The 19,303-nt window shown below is 41.4% G+C and overlaps 1 protein-coding gene across 1 annotated transcript; it reads left to right on the forward strand.

The window, feature by feature from the left end:
- Positions 1–1,869: 1,869 nt before the first annotated feature.
- LOC131243639 (probable ADP-ribosylation factor GTPase-activating protein AGD6) lies at positions 1,870–14,743 on the forward strand. The gene is made up of 3 exons (XM_058243131.1): positions 1,870–3,160; positions 7,745–7,834; positions 14,037–14,743. The coding sequence occupies exons 1-3, from the start codon at positions 2,360–2,362 to the stop codon at positions 14,565–14,567; spliced, it is 1,422 nt and encodes a 473-aa protein (XP_058099114.1). The 5' UTR covers positions 1,870–2,359; the 3' UTR covers positions 14,568–14,743.
- The last annotated feature ends 4,560 nt before the right edge of the window (positions 14,744–19,303 follow it).

The raw sequence follows: 19,303 nt of genomic DNA on the forward strand, positions 1-19,303 counted from the left end.
CTACACTGTAAGATACAGTGGTCATTGAATGGTCGTTATTAAAAACTTCCCATCGTTGATAAGGTCACGTATACCTAAATGAAGGGAAAACATAAAAAGCACCTGAGTTCAAAACTTCCGTCGCCATAAGAAGTTTTTGACGGTAGGAATTTAAACCCGTGTTGTCCAGCAGAAACTTATACCTACTTCATTTTTGGACCATATCCTAAAATAATCTGACAATGTCGAGGTGGGCCATGGTCTGGGGGGCTGCATCCACATGACTGGATCGGGGCTGCACCTAATCTGCAAACGTAGTAGTTGGTAAAAGGGTCCACAACCTAAGTGGATTTAAAACTTTGCGGTCAGGACAATTAAATCGGTGGTTTGCTACTCAGGCATCCATAGTTGGGGAGCGGATTAGTTGTTACCTGGATAACTTAGTGACTGTTACTCTGTTACTCTAACCGTGTGGGACCTACCTTGATGTATTTGTTATATATCTACGCCGTCCATCTATTTTTCCATCTCATTTTAGGAGTGATCATGGACCTTGAGAAGATAAAAATCTAAAGTGAACCGTACCATTAGAAATAGTGATGAATGACTTCTAAAGACTTTATGAGAGCTACAATAAGTTTTGAATCAAGCTGATCTTTGTATTTTCCCATCATCCATGACATTATCAACAGGTTGGATTTCAAATATACATTGTGAAAACCAATATATATTATGAAAACCTTAGCCTGGCCCTCCGGAAAATTTAGAAGTGAGTTACACAACAAACACGGTTTCCTGTGGTGTGGTCCACCTGATATTTAGATCTGAATAATTTTTGGAACCCCATCTTAAAATGGGCTGGAGAAACGGATGGATGGCGCGGATATACAAAAAATTATCAATGTGGCCGTAAGAGTAACACCTACTGAACTGTTACCCCGGTAACACCTAAGCTTTTCTGACGGACGGTGCACATTCACCAATGAAACACTAGCATCCTCCCAAGAAAAAAAATGCAGAATGTCCCACTTACGTGGGTACAGCAACTGTGGCCGTTTATCAGGTGGGGCTGGGCTGCATTTGTACTTTGAATTTGCATCTTCGGTCAAATTCATTTATACACCATCCACATCGTACACCTGCACTCCGCTGGCTAGGCCTGCCCATTTCTGACCCTATACACTGAAGCGGATGGCCTGTGCCCCGACACAGATATATTCCTGTGCCCCTTATGTTGGAAGCTGTGTAGGCCCCACAGAGATGTTAGTAACAAATCCACTCTGTCCATCAGTTATTCAAGACCACAATAGGTCAGGATTTAAAAATCAGATAAATAAAAAAACTCATGTTGTCCACACCAAACGATATAGTGGCGTCCACCGTTGAAATCTTCCTGGAGCTTAACATGATGTTTATATGCCATCCAGACGGTTCATAAGATTACTACCACTCAGTTAAACTGTAGTCACAAATACTATCCTGATATAAAACTTCTGTCGCCCCCACAAAGTTTCCAATGGTAGGCGTTCAATCCCACTGTTTCGTGTGATATGTCACACATGATTTCTGTATCTACCCGATTTTTTAAATCCTGTCCTATTGTGGTCTTGCAAAACTGATGGACGGAGTGGATTTATGATGGGCATCTCTGTGGGCCCCACACAGCTTCCAACAATAGGGGCAAATGACTATCTCTGTGAGCGGGGTACAGGCAATCCGCTTCACCAAGATACATGGCCTGGCCCCAGATATACGGCAAGGATATGATGATGGTGACGAGGGGCGGAGCGGCCCACCTGGTGGGTCCGGCAGACGGTCTCAATTGCGACGGACCAACTGAATCCAGCGCGTCGGACCTGAAACGTCTCCTATATTTTTCACAATGACGGTCCACCGTCCACCATCACCATCGCTTCTTGTAAGGTGTCGGTGATCCGCGGAAATTCCCGAGGAGAAGGAAGAAGAAGAAGAGGGCTTCTGAACAACAGCAGGAATAAGATCTCCCTCCCAAAATTTCAAAAAAACAAAATTACCCTTCAGCAAATCCCCAAACCCCCCTCATATACCCCAGTCTCTCCTCCTCTATCTCCTCCCCCACTCTCCCTGTGTAGAAGAGCAAGATCTTGCCCCCTTCTCTCCTCTTCCTCCTTCCAAATATAAAAAGTCGAAAAAGCCCTCCCGCAAATCGCCAAATGCCCAAATCCCCCCTTTCTGTCCCAACATATTAAAACACGAAAGAGCCCTTCCATAAACCCTCAATTTCCCTTCAAATCCTCCATTTCTCCTTCTGATTCTTTCTCCTTCCATCCCTCCGAACCCTAGTTATCCAGATCCGTCCGATCCGCCCGGCCAGTCCCGATCCCCCACCCTCGACTGTCCGATGGCGGCGTCCCGTCGCCTCCGCGATCTCCAATCCCAACCCGGCAACAAGACCTGCGTCGACTGCTCCCAGAAGAACCCACAGTGGGCCTCTGTATCGTACGGCGTCTTCATGTGCCTCGAGTGCTCCGGCAAGCACCGTGGTCTCGGCGTCCACATCAGTTTCGTGCGGTCGGTCACGATGGATTCATGGTCCGAGATCCAGCTCAAGAAGATGGAGGCTGGTGGCAATGATCAGCTGAACGCCTTCTTCTCCCAGTATGGCATCCCCAAGGAGACGGATATTGTTGCCAAGTACAATACCAATGCTGCTTCGGTCTACCGCGACCGGATCCAGGCCCTCGCCGAAGGCCGCTCCTGGCGGGACCCGCCCGTTGTCAAGGAATCAGCTGTTGGCGCCAAGAAGCCACCGCTGGGCCAGAGTGGCAGTAGGATCGGCAATTCCGGGAATAATGGAGGGTGGGATAGTTGGGATAGTAATGAGGACGCACTGAGGTCCTCAGATATGAGGAGGAATCAGTCCGCTGGAGATTTTAGAGTTAGCAGTGGTGGGTCTGGGAGAGGGGCGCCGTCTAGGTCTAGATCAACAGAGGATATTTACACACGGTCACAGCTGGAGGCGTCGGCTGCAAATAAGGAGAGCTTCTTTGCAAAGAAGATGGTGGAGAACGAATCAAGGCCAGAGGGACTTCCACCATCACAGGGGGGCAAGTATGTTGGTTTCGGATCGACGCCTCCGCCGACTCAGGGGAATAATGTGCAAGGTGATGTGCTGAGAGACACGGTATCGGTTGTTTCTCAGGTGAGGGAGTTATTGGGTTGCGATAATTTTTTAATTATAATTCTATGGTGCATTTGGATGCAATATTGAATTGAATTGCAATTATTAGTGTCATGAAGTGGAACTAACAAAATCACAATTTCATTTGACAATATTCCCCAAATTGCAATCATGTTACTTTCAAGTAAGACTAGAAAGAAACAAAAATTCAATTTGCAAGGCTATTTCCTGGTTGTAAATGCTAGGAAGCATTCCAAGTTCTAGTCCTTCCCTTTTATGAAAACTGGGACTTTGCAATTCATTTCATTTTGTGCATTTAAGCACAGATTTTGTTAATCAGTTAATGTGGTGCTTGTCAAATTTGCATTTTAGATTCTGATTCGTACCTGTAAGATGGAATATTTGGAAAATGTTGGTTGTTTGTAGAAGTATCAACACTTTGTCTCTGATCTTGGGAAGTTTATTGTTCAAAGAAATAATAGACCTTCTTTTCTGTTGTACTTAGAGAATGTGGTCTTTGTAGTGTCTTGCCATGATGTTTGCCGGCGTGGACAACTTATTGACTAGCTCAACAATAAATATGCATATGAATATTTAGTTTGGGATCCCGATTCAACGATGTGTTTGGAGTTGGAGGTCAAAAAGTCAGGTGGGGGGATGCTTTTTGGCCTAAATGAATATTGATTATGTTGCAAGTCCGACTTGAAACATTTTGGATACTCATTTGGGTCAGAAAAGGTGGAAAGTAGTTTCTTGTTTAATGCAGTTCCTGACTTCTGGACTGACTAAACGTGTGATGTACTGGACAATTCTATTCCACAAAATATTCATTTTGTATGTGATTCTGAGTGCATCCAGACACACCCAAATTATACTATTTGGTCTTTGCACACCATCGTGTTTTAAGGTTTGGATGCTGGTGGGCTTGTGGATCACATGGGTCAAAAGTTCATACTCTGGCTATTGGAGGGTCAAGGCCACTTGTGGGAATTGGTGGAGTTTATGAGCAGTAGGGTGAACTTTTTTAGGAAATGTAGGGTGCTTTCTTGAATCCCTCATTTTGGCCATCTGAAGCGTTGTAATGGGGTTTGGCCAATGTTACGTTAAATTGCCAACCCTCCTACATCTACCATTCTCAATCTGCGATCTAGATTATGGGTCATTACAATCTGGGTCACTGTTTTCGCCAGCCCGAAGTTATGGTTCTATACTCGTGCTGTTGATTAAGTTTGTAATGTAAATTTATATCTGCAATGTAGAGATTTATAGTTTGATTTGTGCAATAGCATGTATACAATATATTATTATGAATGCTATTGTCTCCCCAAAAAACTTGCTAGTCTTCAATAACAACATTCCTCATTTTATATGTGAGTTACAATATTAATTCGGATGTAAACTATATCGTATATGCATATTGAATGTACTAGAGTGATCCACATGATCCTACTCCTAGTGTACCTCATTTTCTTTTGATGAATGGAGAAATGTAAAACCAAAAAAATGAAAGATAAGAAGCAACACAGCAAGGCCGGCCAACTGGGCTATAAATCAGAAATGAAAAACTACAAGCAGATTGGAAATTGGAGAAGAAAAGGTCCTTTGAAAATGGACAAAGAAAACTCTGGAAAGCAACAAGAAGGATGAGGATTTCCTCATTTTCATTTTTTTCACTTATTTTCTAAAAAATAAAATAAAATAAAAATTGAGAGGACTTGTTATGTGTTAGATTTGACCGTGCCTAAATGCAAGATAGGAAGAGGGGATTTGAGTGCGAATCAAAGGCCCAAAGTGGTTTTGGTCTGTTTTGGGAAAATTGAAAAATTCAGTAAACCACCTTTAAAAAAATAAAAATAAACATTTCCTTCTTGTATTTTTTGTGGGATTCATACATAATAGACCCCAATCTACCAAATCATGCCTGATTTGTGTTCGATTCAGCCTATTTTCTTGATTTTCACAAATCAAGGCTCTTTTGAAGAAGATGAATAATAACTGTGCACCATTCGTCCAATTTCTTTATTAATTTTTCCACAAATTTCTTGAGCGAAATGGTATATATAGATTAGGGATATGCATATCTGTGGGATGAATCTCATGGATTTCATGAATTTTGGGCCGTTCAAGTGTACCCAAATTGGGCCAACACTATTCATCCAAATTCTTTTTATTTTTATTTTCCTCAAAATTTATGAGGGAAACGATGTATATTGATTAGGATATACATTAGTTGGATGAATGCCACAGATTGTACGAATTTGGGGCCGTTTAGGTTTTACCTAAATCAGGCCAACACTGTCTGGTCCCCGAAAAAAAAAATTCTTGATGGAAATGGTGTTTATAGAATAGGGATATCCATCGTTGGGATGAATTGCATGAATTTTGAGATGTTTTTAGGCTGTTCAAGTGTGTACCAAATTGGGCCAATACTTCTTCTCTTCTTACTTCTCTTCGTCTTTCTTATCTACTCTCTGCCTATCGTTGGGTCATTCTCTATAGTCTAGTCAAAATAAAAGGGTGTGGGACCCACTATGTCTTGTGTTTGCTTATCATCCACCACACTTTGCCAACTTGCTGAGCAGCCCAAATGCATGTAAAAGAGAACTCATCTACACACCACCTTATATGCCAAAGTCATATAGGCATGCAAGATCTAAGCCGCTATTAGATGGGTCCCACAATGGATTAGTTGAGATAATTTTTCAGAAACCATTTGATGGCTAAAAAATTTGTTATCCAGGTCTTTCTAAACCATTAGATCAGTTGAGCTGACCCATCATGGCTATTTAATGAGTTGAGTTGCCATATATGTGGGTGTAGGCTGGTGGTACCCATTCGATCGGTGGATTGGATCTCACACACTTGTGCCACATTGGCCCATGGGATGGGATGGAGATGGGCATGCATGTGAGCCTAGCAAACCTCCATGTCATCCCCAGAGTATCAAATAACTCCTTTAATGAGAGAAATTTCGATAGTCATGACACAGTGTGATGGATGATACAGAGGTAGTCAGAAACGTGGCATGTGAGTGTGACTCAAGTAAACTGTCCAGATAATGCACCCCCTTTTAGATGTTTATCAAACAAATGTTCTGAAATGACACCTTAACTAGTTGATATGCAAACATCTAATGGAAGGTCATGATGAAAATAGTCCTGTTTAACTAAAGTGACAACTTGCCCCGGCTCGCTTGACTCATCAGAACTTCCCCTGGTTCTCGGTGTCGCAAACTGAGTCGAGCGAGTTGGTCTCAGTCGAGGGCCAGTAAGGGGGTTCTGTTGTACCGGGGGTGCAATCCAGACCAGTTCCGACCGAAACTGATACAACTTAGCCAAAACAAAATTGTATTGGATGATATTTTGGACCATGATCCTGAATTCCTGATAGTCTCCACTCTCCATCCCTACGAAAAAAGGTGAATGAGACCAACACTCTCTTGCCCACCTAGTGCATGGAGGGAGAACTCATGAGCGAAGCAACTCTCCTCATGTAGAATGGGAGTGTCTTTGAATCCGCAGCAGAGCTGTCAATTGGCCTGGCTCGGGCCTGGCAAATGCAAAACTTTGGGCCTGGCCTGAAAGTCCTGTCTGAATTGTTCAAAAGGCAGCCCAAATCCTGGCCCATTGACAACCCTAATCCCCAGTCCTATTTCCTTTCATTGTGAATGCTGGCTTAATGCATTTGTATCTCCACCACCACCACTTCCATGACCTCATCACCATAGCCTTCGTCCCTATTTGATAAGGCTCAGATTTATGTATCCTACTTCTCCCATCATTCAGGCTTTATGCCTGGCAAGTGAAAAAAGCTTCACATCCACGGTGATCATCTGTTACAAAGTCCTTTTGGTTATCCTCCTCATCTCCTTTTCAGGCTCTTCAACCCTAATCAAAGTTCTGCCTGTTATTGTGGCTGTCCTTTTCTTTTGCTGCATGTGGCGCAACAATATCAATTGGCTTTTCAGCACGTTATTTCCTGGGCCATTCTTAGGCTGCTTTGATGACCTCAAAATAACACTTGTATTCCAAACCCTGATGTTGCAGATATGAAGGAATGTAGTGAATGGAAAGAGCAAAATAATGAGGCATTCTTCAATAAGTCTGAAAGTTCTATGGTAGTTTCTTAAAGGCTGTGTGTGAGAATAATCTCTTGGGCCTTGGTTTCTTTGGAATTCAAAGGTGTCTGATGGGATGCTTTGCGAAGAGGCTGTGCACTAAATGTGGGCAGTTGGGTCTTTTTTTTGTCTCTTTCAGGTGTATGGACCTCATGAAGCACATTGATCTGATTTTTAGGTGGGGCGCAAAATGCAATGGGCTGGCTGATGAATTGCCCAGATCTTACCACACTTGTGGCGCAACTCTTCCTGACGTGCATGGTTCTAGTATGATAGCATAAGAAATACATTGTTTATTGAAAATGTAACCAAACTCAAGTTTAGTTCTTAAACCAACCAGATAGGAAGCAAATCATAATTCTCAAAGAAGAAGAAGAAGAAGATAGGAAACATATCATCACACACTGATGTATAGGCTGGTCATATGTGTTTGTAATTGCTATTATTTTGTTGAAAAAACAACTAATGTTGCTGTTTGTTTTCTGTAGGGACTTGGCCGTCTGTCCCTCGTTGCAGCTTCTGCTGCACAATCTGCTGCTAATGCAGTCCAAGTGGGTACGAAGGAGCTGACTACTAAGGTATCTGCCTTTTCATTCCTTTATCATTACTTTTTTTTTGGCAGTGGCAAGGCCAGGTAATATTTTCTATGCTGAACTTTTTTCTTTCTTTCTTTCTATATCGGTAACAATGAGAAGAAATTGCCGACCTTGTCGAATAGTTCCCTTTTGACCGTATAAGTAATGCCTACTGTAATTGGATGTTGGGCTTGCTGTCGTGACTCATGATTTTGCAACAGTACAACCAATGTTTTGAGTATCGTTATCGCGTAAAGTATCGCACCCTTGGGATACAGATAAATATCGGTTATCGCATGGGATATATCAGTTGTATCGCATAATGCATCGTTGTTGTTGGGAAACATGGGAACATTGGGAAATTGGTCAAATTTTCCAATGAAACTTCAGGGATTGTTGAAAATGACATCAATACACACTTAGAAATTAAAACATTATTAAAAAAGGTACACATAATGGGGGTTTCCTTTGTATGGGGTCCTAATATATGTGCTTTTCAACTAAACTAATGCAAGCATATTCAAAGTCTGTTCATATAATTTATAAATGTAAGAAGACATGTATGGAAACACAAGCAATACATTCAAAAACAAAAGAAGAATCACTAGATCAAGTTACATACATGTTTAATTTTGTGTTTGGATGCAAAGATTGCAATTGATTTGTAAGAAATTGAGAATTTTTTTTTCAATTTTCCACAACTTGACCCATCTCCCCCAAATCTCGAAATCGAAGTTCCAAATCCATGATATTTCATGGAAAACATGAAGAATCATAGATTTGTAACCATTTGACATTGGTTTAACATGATTTACAACAAAAACATAGGTAGGAAATTGAAAATGCTCACTAGATCGAATAAGTGGGGTATATCGGCACTATCTGTATGTTTCGTATTGCATAGGTGGGATACAAGATATATTGTGGGATATATCGGCTGATATTGTCGATATTTAAAACACTAAGTACAACTGAATCAACTCATCCGGGGGACAATGTCTTAAAGAAACATCGTTTTATGCTGATCATACCTTTGCTTCTAGAAATTTCAGAAAATCTCCTATATTCCAATTGTATCAGAATGATATTCTTTTCTTAGAGAAATATGAAGTAGAAGATATTCCAATCATCCACTTAGTCATTGTAAACCTTTTTGTATATTACATCTATGATTGCATACGCTAGAGTAATTTCTGCATAACATGCACATAATCTAATCTTTCCCTTTGTTCTATGTGCTTTGGCCCTTTCCTTTTAAAAAATAAAGGTCCTTATGCATCAGGACATGGATAGTTTCCTAAATTACTCATTCCATACCAGATGGGCCCATGATTAAGGAAAAAATGCAGCATTAGTCCAGATAAAAGGCCCAGGATTGGCTGGCATAGGATCATCTAATCAGGAAGAGTTTTGGGGCATCCCCCATCCACTATGGGGCTTGTCACATCAACCATCTGGATCACTGAACCGTGGTACCCACCTGTTACCATATGAGCTCATCAAGAAACATTTCATGTTCTGATAAAGTTGTACTTCCGTATGTTACCACTCTATTGTATAGCAATAATCTGGAAGTGAAAACTTGGGAGTGTCAACTGGAAAGGAATGTTATTTGTTTGACTGTTTTCTTTGGTTCCGAAGCTAAAATATGAATCATGCATTGTAAAATGGATCTCTAAATTGTTACTTGTCCCTCCCAGTGAATGCGGTAACAATAATAGTGGCCGATATTATCGGTATTGCATGTGCCTGATACGAAACCCCACTTAAGTTCATGTTTTCTAGGATATCGGTGATATTATCACAATGTATCAACGGTGCCGGTGGTAGGAGATCGAAAAATCTAAAAATAAAAATAAATCAGAAAAACGTACATTTTCTTCCTCTTCTTCTCCTGCTTCTTCCTTTCCTACGTCTCTCCCCTCTTTGTTTTCCTCTCTCTCTCTCTCTCTGTAGTGTATATGTGGCAAAACGATATGGACCCCACCATGGTGTGTGTGGTTTATCCATGCCGTCCATTCATTTTGCTAGATCATTTTAGGGAATGGGCCCAAAAATGAGGCATATCCAAAGCGCAAGTGGACCACACCGCTGGAAATAGTGGGGATTGAACCCCTACCATCGAAAACTTCTTGGGGTCCACAAAAGTTTTGGATCAAGGTGATATTTGTGTTTCCCCTTCGTCCATGTCTGTGTCACCTTATGAACAGGTTGGATCGTAAATAAACATCATGGTGGGCCCTAGCAAGGCTTCAACGGTGGGCGTCATTATCTCCACTGCTTCCTATGGTGTGGTCCGCTTGAGCTTTTGATCTGCCTCATTTTTGGGCTCATGCCTAAAATGATTTGGCGAAATGAATGGATGGCTTGGATAAAACACATACATCATGATGGGTTCTACAAAGTTTTGTCACGTATACACAATTCCGTTGGTGGTTGTGTTCTACACCACTCAATCTGAGTCCACAACGGTCATTTTAAAAATTAAAAAAAAAGGCTGTAAGGCTTAATTACTTCGACTACATGTCACCGCATGTTAGGCGAAGGGGTTGGCGGAAATCCTACCCATCCACTAGGTGTGTTAGTGTTACCCCATGTTATGGTCAGGGCCCAAAAATGAGCCCCATCTGTGATTTAGGTGGACTACATGATTAGAAACAGTGTAGAAGCAATGCTCACCCTCCAATTCCCTTGATGTGGCCCAGATGAATCATTGATGAGCCTGAGCGCTCATTTCTAAAATTTGTTATGCCATCTAATGGTTGGAGTGGATTTTATATAATCATCATGGTGGGCCCAATAAAATCAAGGGTGGACGTCTCTTTACCAACTATTTCCTTTGGTGTGGCCACCTAAATCACGGGCCGGTTTGATTTTTTGGCCCTGGCCCTAAAGTGAGATAACTCATCTAATGGTTGGAGCGGATTTCACATACCGCATCACAGTGGGCCCTAAAAAATGAAGGGTGGGCCTCCTTGATTTTAGTTAATATATATATAAAAAAAACTTACGGACCCTTGATTTTTCACGGGGCCCACCTTTTGATATGTATGTGAGATCCACTTGAACCATTATTTGTAATCCCTCGTTAGGTCTAGGCCCAAAAAATTAGGTCGACGTGTGATTCGGGTGGGCCACACCCAAGGAAATAATTGGTAGAGAGACAACCACCCTTGATTTTTGCAGGGGCCCACCATGATGATTATACGAAATCCACTCAAACTATTTATGCCACAACAAAATTTAGGCACGGGGCTAACAAATTAGGCCTATTCGTGATTCAGGTGGATCACACCAAGGGAAATAGTTTGTAGGGAGAGCATTGTCTTGTACACTGTTTCCAATCATGTGGTCAACTTGAATCACAGATTTTGTTGATTTTTTAGCCTTGGGCCTGACATGGGCGCCACACTTGGTGGTCAAGGCAGATTTCACATAAACATCATGGTGGGGTCCACCTGAGCCGTTTAGATCCCTATTCTCTATTTAAAGGCATGTGCAAGTGCAAATTGTACATGTGTATGCATGCACTTAGAAATTATATACATCATGTATTAACTCAAATTAAACCAATTAAATTGTGGAACCATTGTTGCTAAGTCACGGTCCCAAAATCAGATCGTTTGAATGATTCTGACCTTTGATTCATGGTCACTTGTCTATTGAAACAGGATGGGATATTTTTTATTCTTAACTGTCCAAGAACCACCAATCTCATCATCAAATGAAGAAATAAACCTAATTTTTTAGTTACGAGACATAATATGGACAATTTAATTTCAGGATCCTTACTCTTGCTCCAGTGGTAGGTGGTAGACTCTCAGGAGTTTCAACACCTGGTCAAGGGTTCGAGTATCCATAGGTGGTGAGATCCCACTGTGGTGTGGCGTGAGTGTGTGTCCGTGTTAAAAAAATAATAATTTCAATTGCTTGTAGGCCACGTGCAGTTTTTAAAAATAATTAAAATTGATTGTGTTTTCATACATGTTTTCTATGATTTCTATCAGACAATACATAATTTAGGACCCTATACAAAGGAAACTTATTATGAGCGCTTATTATTATTATTTTTTTAATCTTTTGATTTCTAAGTGTGTAATGATGTGTTTTTTTTTTTTACAAACTTCCCCTGAACTTTCACTGAAAAATTCGACCAATTCCCCAATATTTCCCCAAAACAGCAAAACATTACACGGTACATCTGATATTTCCCATGTGATAACCAATATATTTCTGTATGCTAAGGTTGGGGTACATCCATTGACACTGACACTGAATACATTGGTCATTATACCATCCTGCAAAATGATTGATTGGGTACAACGGGTGATTGTATTTGAGACTGAATATTTACTGAAGTTGTTGATCTCCCTCCCTCCCTCCACCAAAGAAATTCATCATAATGCTTATAATAATCTATTACATGTCCACAATATAGCTTTAATGTAGGCTTAAACCAAATACAGAAGCCCTAAATAACAGAAGATGACCAAAGTGAAGCCCTTCACCATCATGTGGGCTTTATGTAAATGGGTTATAACTCACACTCCCTCGGAATTGCTTGTGCTTGGGCTCGTTTGAAAGCTAACCCTTTTGTCTATTAAATGGGATCAATTTCATGTCATCCGGACATGGTTTGGTTAAATACTCAACCTAACCCTAATGACCATCCGATTGATCCTCTCAGCCAACGATGAAATCTATTTGTTTATCTCATCAGATTGATTATCAAACCATGGATTTGGTCCAGATCGACAATTTGAACAGTTGCATTCCCACCTCCCACCCCCACAACACCCTGGGGTACCTTCTTTCTCCCTCTGCTCAGAAAGAGTCAGGTTTGAATTTAAAGTTGGTGCTGTTTAGCCACAAACTTGAAAGCTGATTGGTTTGCCAGTCTCAAGTTTACTTCGAACTCAAGTTTTTAGATCTTGCTGGGAGATAATTGACAGGCCAATTGGTACTGTCCTTACCTATGGCGTGCACTGGTTGCAAGTGTAATGTCCTTTTAGATTGGTAAACAGTCGGCATTGAGATTTTTTTTTTTTTCACATGCACTCACACACCCCACACATGACCGCCTGCTCACATCCACACATGATTACACATGGTTACATATTCCATCCATACAGATCATTGCCTATTACATCCATACATAATTACACATGGCTGCATATGACTGCACATATAGGCTTTGTATACTACTCTTTATAGTGTTGAATGTTGGGGCTTGCACTAATTCTTTCCTAGATTGTCTCAAGCTACTTGTGGGAAAGAAGGGGGAGAAAAGGAATCATTAAAGGGTTCTTTTCCTACTAAAATGCCCAATATACACAACTATCTGCCTTTCAAAAAATAAAATACACAACTATATAGACATTAGACTTGGGGGGCCATATGACTTGTAATAAGCCCGTCTACTCATATAATTTCTATATTATACCAGAACTAGGTTGTATGGCATGTGAGACCCACATGGAGAGAGGATGGAGGACAAAGATCGAGTAGAGGGGAACTCCGCGTGCAGAGAGGAAGAGGAAGTCAGTGCATGTTTTTTTTTTAAAAATAAAAAATAAAAATTTAATGGTAAAATATAAGCTGTTGTGTGGCTTTAACAGGGTGAAAATGTACCTTTACATTGGACAGCAGCCACACTTTCAAATTCCCATTATACCCATAACCTCATTTGCGATGTCATTTCATGTCCTTAAAATACACTATTTTTTTCGAAAGGTGAATACACACGCACACTCTCACACCCATGCACACCACGTAGGTTCTCGAACCCATGACCTCAAAGTTGAAGCACATGGTGTCTACCACTGAGCCATGAGTAGAGACCCTTGAATACACTATATTTGACTTCATAGGAAAACTAATTGTGAGGGTACAATTGTCATCTGCTTGCTTTAATTTTAATATAGATAGCAACTGGCTGGAATTGTGGTGGGCCTCTAGGCAATCCAATCTGATCCTTGTCTGAACCACCCAATTGGCCATGTGAGAGCCCCACGGGTAATTCGGGTCAATGGATGAGTCATTGGATTGTATCTGTTGGCTCCACAGTCCAGTCAGGACTGGTAACTTGGTCAGATTGAATGTTGATTTGGTAATCTGCCTCAATTATGAAGAGAATGGGGCTGTTCCCATCTTTGTCTATGATCATGTCTTCTATTTTAAACCATATGCATATATCCTTCTACAGGTGAGAGACGGTGGTTATGACCACAAGGTTAATGAAACTGTGAATGTGGTCACAACAAAGACGACTGAGATTGGCCAAAAGACATGGGGGATCATGAAAGGTGTCATGGCAATGGCTTCACAGAAAGTCGAGGAATACACCAAGGACGGTTGGCAGCGAAGCGACAGTGAGAGGAACAATGGATACTATCAAGAGTTCGGTCAGGAGAGCAAGGGATGGAATTCTTCAGGCATGTCGCATTCATCTAGCCAACAGTTTGGGCAGGAGAGCAAAGGTTGGAACTCTTCTGGCGGCCCACATTCCTCAGGCCGACAATTCGACTCTGTGAACTCTTCGAACTCTTGGGATGATTGGGATAAGAAAGATGGGAAGGAGGAATCTGCAAAAGGCACCCAAGGTGGGGACAGCTGGGCTGGTTGGGATGACGTCAAAGATGACGGCTACGATAGCTTCTACAACGGGTCGTCCAAGAAGAGCACCGATCAGAATGGGAAATCGGGTAACTTGTGGACAGAGGGCGGATTCATCTGAGGTTAGTTGTTTGCATGCATGCTTTGTTTCTTCTTTTTATTGTTATGATAGAGGAGTTTACAAGGGGGTAATTGCCCAGTAAAGTAGAACTAAAGCGTTTGGCAGGGATCGATACTGTTATGATTTGGAAGTGGAATTATATATATGGATTTGTGGACTGTGACAATTATTGTTTCTATTCATCTGTTGATTTTGAATTTTCGAATGCTGCTCTGAATTCCCGATGTAATATGTGCATGAGCAGCGTGTAATCAAGGACGTGTACTGAAACTATCCAGATTGGAAGATCCTAGCCACCGGTGGTGGGCATTTCTTCAGTTGAATGTGGACCTTTGGTCCATTCTCTTGTGGGCCATGAATTGAAAGGTCCCGGTTGGTGTATTAAGCCAATACAGTCAGTCCTGGTGGTGCCCAGTGGACTAGTGATCTTGATCGTAGGGGTCCTACTAGCCAAAAATTTAAATCCTGGATACCTGGGCACGATTGTGAAATGGGCTTGATTTTTGGCCCCCACACTTTTTATATCCGATCCATCTATGGGGATCTCATCTCGCACAGGTTGCAAAGGGACAGAGTCTACGTACAAGATTGGGCCGCTTTGTCTAGCTGGCCCACCACGTCTTGACCCAAAACCTGGTAAGATTGGATAATAACGGACCAACGTGAAAAAATTGGGAATCCGAGTTCAAAAGGTGAGCCAAATCGTGTGGTTAGTATCCAGCCAACTCGACTCTGGCCATGGACCGTATATGATGAATCCAGCAAATAGACTCTAGGCCAGGCAATAGGTTGGCCAGGGTTATGTTTGGCTCCGATTTGAATTAGTCAGCCAGGTCTCTGGGGCCATTGCTGTAAAAATGTAAATTGTGCGTGCATATCCCTACCATCCAAAGACCGAACAGAAAATGATCAAATACAGTCGCTGTACTACAGGTTATGGTACAACCTTTTCTTGCTGCTAGCATCTCGTGTAGGATTTCCAACATGTGATGGGCCACACCTTGATGATCACCTGACATGAAAAGAGGCTGATGCATTCATCAATGGGGAAGCAACATCAAAATAAAATATACAGCCAAAGGCATGATTCGTTGAACAGGGGTGGCCCACCCTGGTGGCCCCTTTATTCATATCAGGGCGATAATCAAGGTGTGGTCGAACGTTTTGAAATTGGATTCCGAAGCCTAAATTTGAAGGGAGCGGATTAGGTGCAGCCCCGCCTCCCCTAAGACGGAGCTGCCCTTAATGTGGGGCCCACTGTTATGTATGTATTATACATCCACATGGTCTATCTGTTTTCCGGATCATTCTAGGGCATGAGCCTAAAAATGAAAAAATTAATACTGTAGACCATATTAAGGGCAGCTCAAGCTGCCCTTAATGTGGGGCCCACTGTTATGTGTGTATTATACATCCACATGGTCTATCTGTTTCCATATCATTTTAGGGCATGAGCCTAAAAATGAAAAAATTAACATTGTAGACAAGACCGTATAATGCATTTTTTTTAATTGTCGCTTGGAAATTTATCTGACCAAAGGCGATTTGTTAGGGTACTGATGTTGGTTTTTTGACGAAAATATCCCTGCATATTAGGGTAAAGCAGTTGGAAAAAGTATGGGTATTTCCATCTTTCTAGGTTTGTCCGTACGACTCCAGTCTATTCTGGTGCTCAAAGTTTTGTTCGGGTCCAATGAAAAAACGTGGGTAATATTTTGGGCCTATATGATGCAAATGAATCGGATCCAAATCTCAGGTTGGCCATAATATAGGAAACAGTTTATGTACATATTATATATCCCTCTGTTTTCCAATATCATTTTAGGGCATGAGCTAAAAAAAATATGCATCTCCAAATATCACGTGGATCATAATATAGGAAACAAACAATGGTGATTGAATGCCCCACCAGTAAAAACTTCTTAGGGCTGACGATAATGTTTCTTTAATATTTACTTAAATTGCCATCCAGCCAGTTGATAAGAAAAATCTGGATGGAAAGAAAAAATCAAATATCAGCTTGATTCAAAACCGTGGCATACATGAAGTTTTTAATGGTCAATTACTCCCAAATTTAAAATGCCTGTCGGATTTCCGTATTTTAACAGCCATTGGCATTACCGTTGGATCGTGAGAAAGCCAGTGTCAATACACAGTTCTTTAGACTCTGATCATGGGATACTCGGGCTAGCTCATCTGTACCATAAACGTGGCCCGCAAAGGGCCTATTTGGGAGCTTGGATTTGGAACCCCTTGGATTCGGAACCCCAGGATTGGAAAACCCCTGGATTTGCAATCCTCAGCATGTGTTTGGTATCCTAGAGTGTGAATCAACTTTAATCAAAAAATACCTATGTATGGTATATTCATGGGCATTTCAATTTAATTACTAAATCGACTTTAATATCTCTAATTAGTGAGATATATAATTTTTAACACTATGGTTGTGATAAGCCTGCTGAAATATATACTTTCCCTGAAAACGATGAAATTCTAAGTCTCGGATGGACCGCGAGCACAAGATCATGTCTGAGTGACTAACCAATGATTTTTAATCGTTGATTAATAGGGACAATGTTTGGACGGCGCTGATTTACATGGACAGTGTTTAGATGGTGCCTATCATCATTAACAGGCCATGTGCCCAATAGAATGATAGTGTACAGTGACACACACATCACACCTGCAACTATTGAAATAATTTGAGGTGTAATCCAAGGCCTTACCGTGGATTGCAAACCCCCTTAAAAGAGGGGATTGGAAACCCCTAGATTTGTAACCCCTGGTTACTTCATGCGCTAGACAACCAAGGGGATTTGAAACCCCCTCCAATCCACGGTGCCAAACGACTCCTAAATTTTTATGCAAGGTATCACCATTGGATGGATGGGATTCGTGGGCGGGGATACATATCTATTGACCATCGATCGGATGTTCAGAGTCCTCAGTTGGATGCGCGTTAGCTGTAGATGGAGTTTTAATAATAATAATAATAATAAGTTATCGATATTAATTGGTGTGATCGTCTAATCACTGAAATGTCCAAGAAATACTCTTTAATAAATATATCTGAATCTGTGGCCTACGTTATCAGAGACGGAATGGCTACTCCCCCTGACACCAGCCCCCCGTGCCTGGTGGTCGGTGCTCTGTGGGCCCCACTATGATGTATTTGTTTCATCCATTCCGTTCATCCATTTTTACAGGTCATTTTATGGATTGATGAAAAAAATAATAGGGATATAAATCTCAACGGGACCACACCACAAGAAAACAATAATGATTGGATATCCACCATTAAAATCCTGCTAAGGCCTACTGTACTGTTTATTTTACATCCAATCTGTTGATTGGGTCATAAAGACCTAGATGAAGGGAAAAAATAAATATAAATATCAGCTTGATCCAAAACTTTTATGGCCCCCAAAACATTTTTAATGGTCACCGTTCATTCAACACTGTTTCCTGTAATGTGTTTTACTTGAGATTTCGATATACCTCATTTTTTCTCTAATAACATAAAATGATCTATAAAAATAGATTGACAGCTTGGATGAAACACATGCACCATGGTGGGGCCCACAAAGCACCGACCACCAGCCATTGGCTGGTGTCAGGCGGAATAGCCAATCCATCTCCGTTATCAGAACAGTGGTCCAAGCCGTCGGAATTGAAAATACATCCATCTCACATAAAGTTACACTTTAATGCAAGCGGATTGACTTGTACGCCACACCACCAGTAGAGGGTGTGTTGACGTCACCGAGTCATGTTGGTCCCACTATAATGTATGTGTCTAAACCGTCCACCAATTTCGAGGGATCCTTTTAAGACATGAATCCAAAATAAAGGTAGTTCCAATGCTCAAGTAAACAATACCACTGAAAGCACTGGGGACAATGATTGTAAGCCATAGAAGTTTTGGATTGAAGTTATATTTGTATTTTTTTTCTTCCCATCATCTAGGTTTGTGTGACCTTATTGGTCACATGAAAAACAAACATCAGGGTGGGCAATAAAAAGATTTCTCCGATGTCTCTTAAGAGGCGGTTGGTGCAGAATATTTGGTCCTATGCAATTCCATCTAGCAATAAGGGCACGTTTGGGCGGGTGGATTGGAAGGGATTGAATGGCATTAGGGTGGATGGCATGGATTTCTAGGTAATGATGGTGTTGTCAGGTTTGTCTTGAGATCCATGGGATTGCTATATCCCTTTGTTGCTATATCTAGTCTGTTTGGCATGCCCGACCAATCTGGAGATTAAACCTTTCCATCCCCTCCAATCCCTGGAACCAAACACATCTCAGGTAAATTTGAACGGATTAGGGTGGATTGGATGGTATTTAAAGGTAATGACGGTGTTGCCAATGGATTATTTTAAGATCAATGGGATTGGGATCAGATCACCGACTCTATTTGGCACACTTGGCCAATCCTGGGATTTAACTTTCAATCCCTTCCAATACCATCCAGTCCCTTCCAATCCGACCGGCCAAATGGGCCCTAAGAGAGGATTGGAAAGGTAGGGATTAGGTGGGATGGAATGGAGGTGGATTGCGTCCTATCGTTCGGGCAGGGCTCTGTGGGGGTCTACTGTGATGTATGTGTTTTATCCACGCCGTTCAATAGTTTTTGGCAGATAATTTGAATATGCAAAGAAAAAAATGAGGTAGGTGCAAGGCTTAAGTGCACCACAAAGCAGGGATTGAACGTCCATCGTTAAAAACTTCTTGGG

This window comes from Magnolia sinica, chromosome 4, assembly GCF_029962835.1.
Source record: "Magnolia sinica isolate HGM2019 chromosome 4, MsV1, whole genome shotgun sequence".
Classification (NCBI taxonomy): Eukaryota; Viridiplantae; Streptophyta; class Magnoliopsida; order Magnoliales; family Magnoliaceae; genus Magnolia; species Magnolia sinica.

Coding starts and splice junctions, on each gene's coding strand:
- LOC131243639 (XM_058243131.1), top strand. CDS start 2,360: ATGGCGGCGTCCCGTCGCCTCCGCGATCTCCAATCCCAACCCGGCAAC. Junction 3,161..7,744: donor CGGTATCGGTTGTTTCTCAG/GTGAGGGAGTTA, acceptor TGTTTTCTGTAG/GGACTTGGCCGTCTGTCCCT. Junction 7,835..14,036: donor CGAAGGAGCTGACTACTAAG/GTATCTGCCTTT, acceptor ATCCTTCTACAG/GTGAGAGACGGTGGTTATGA.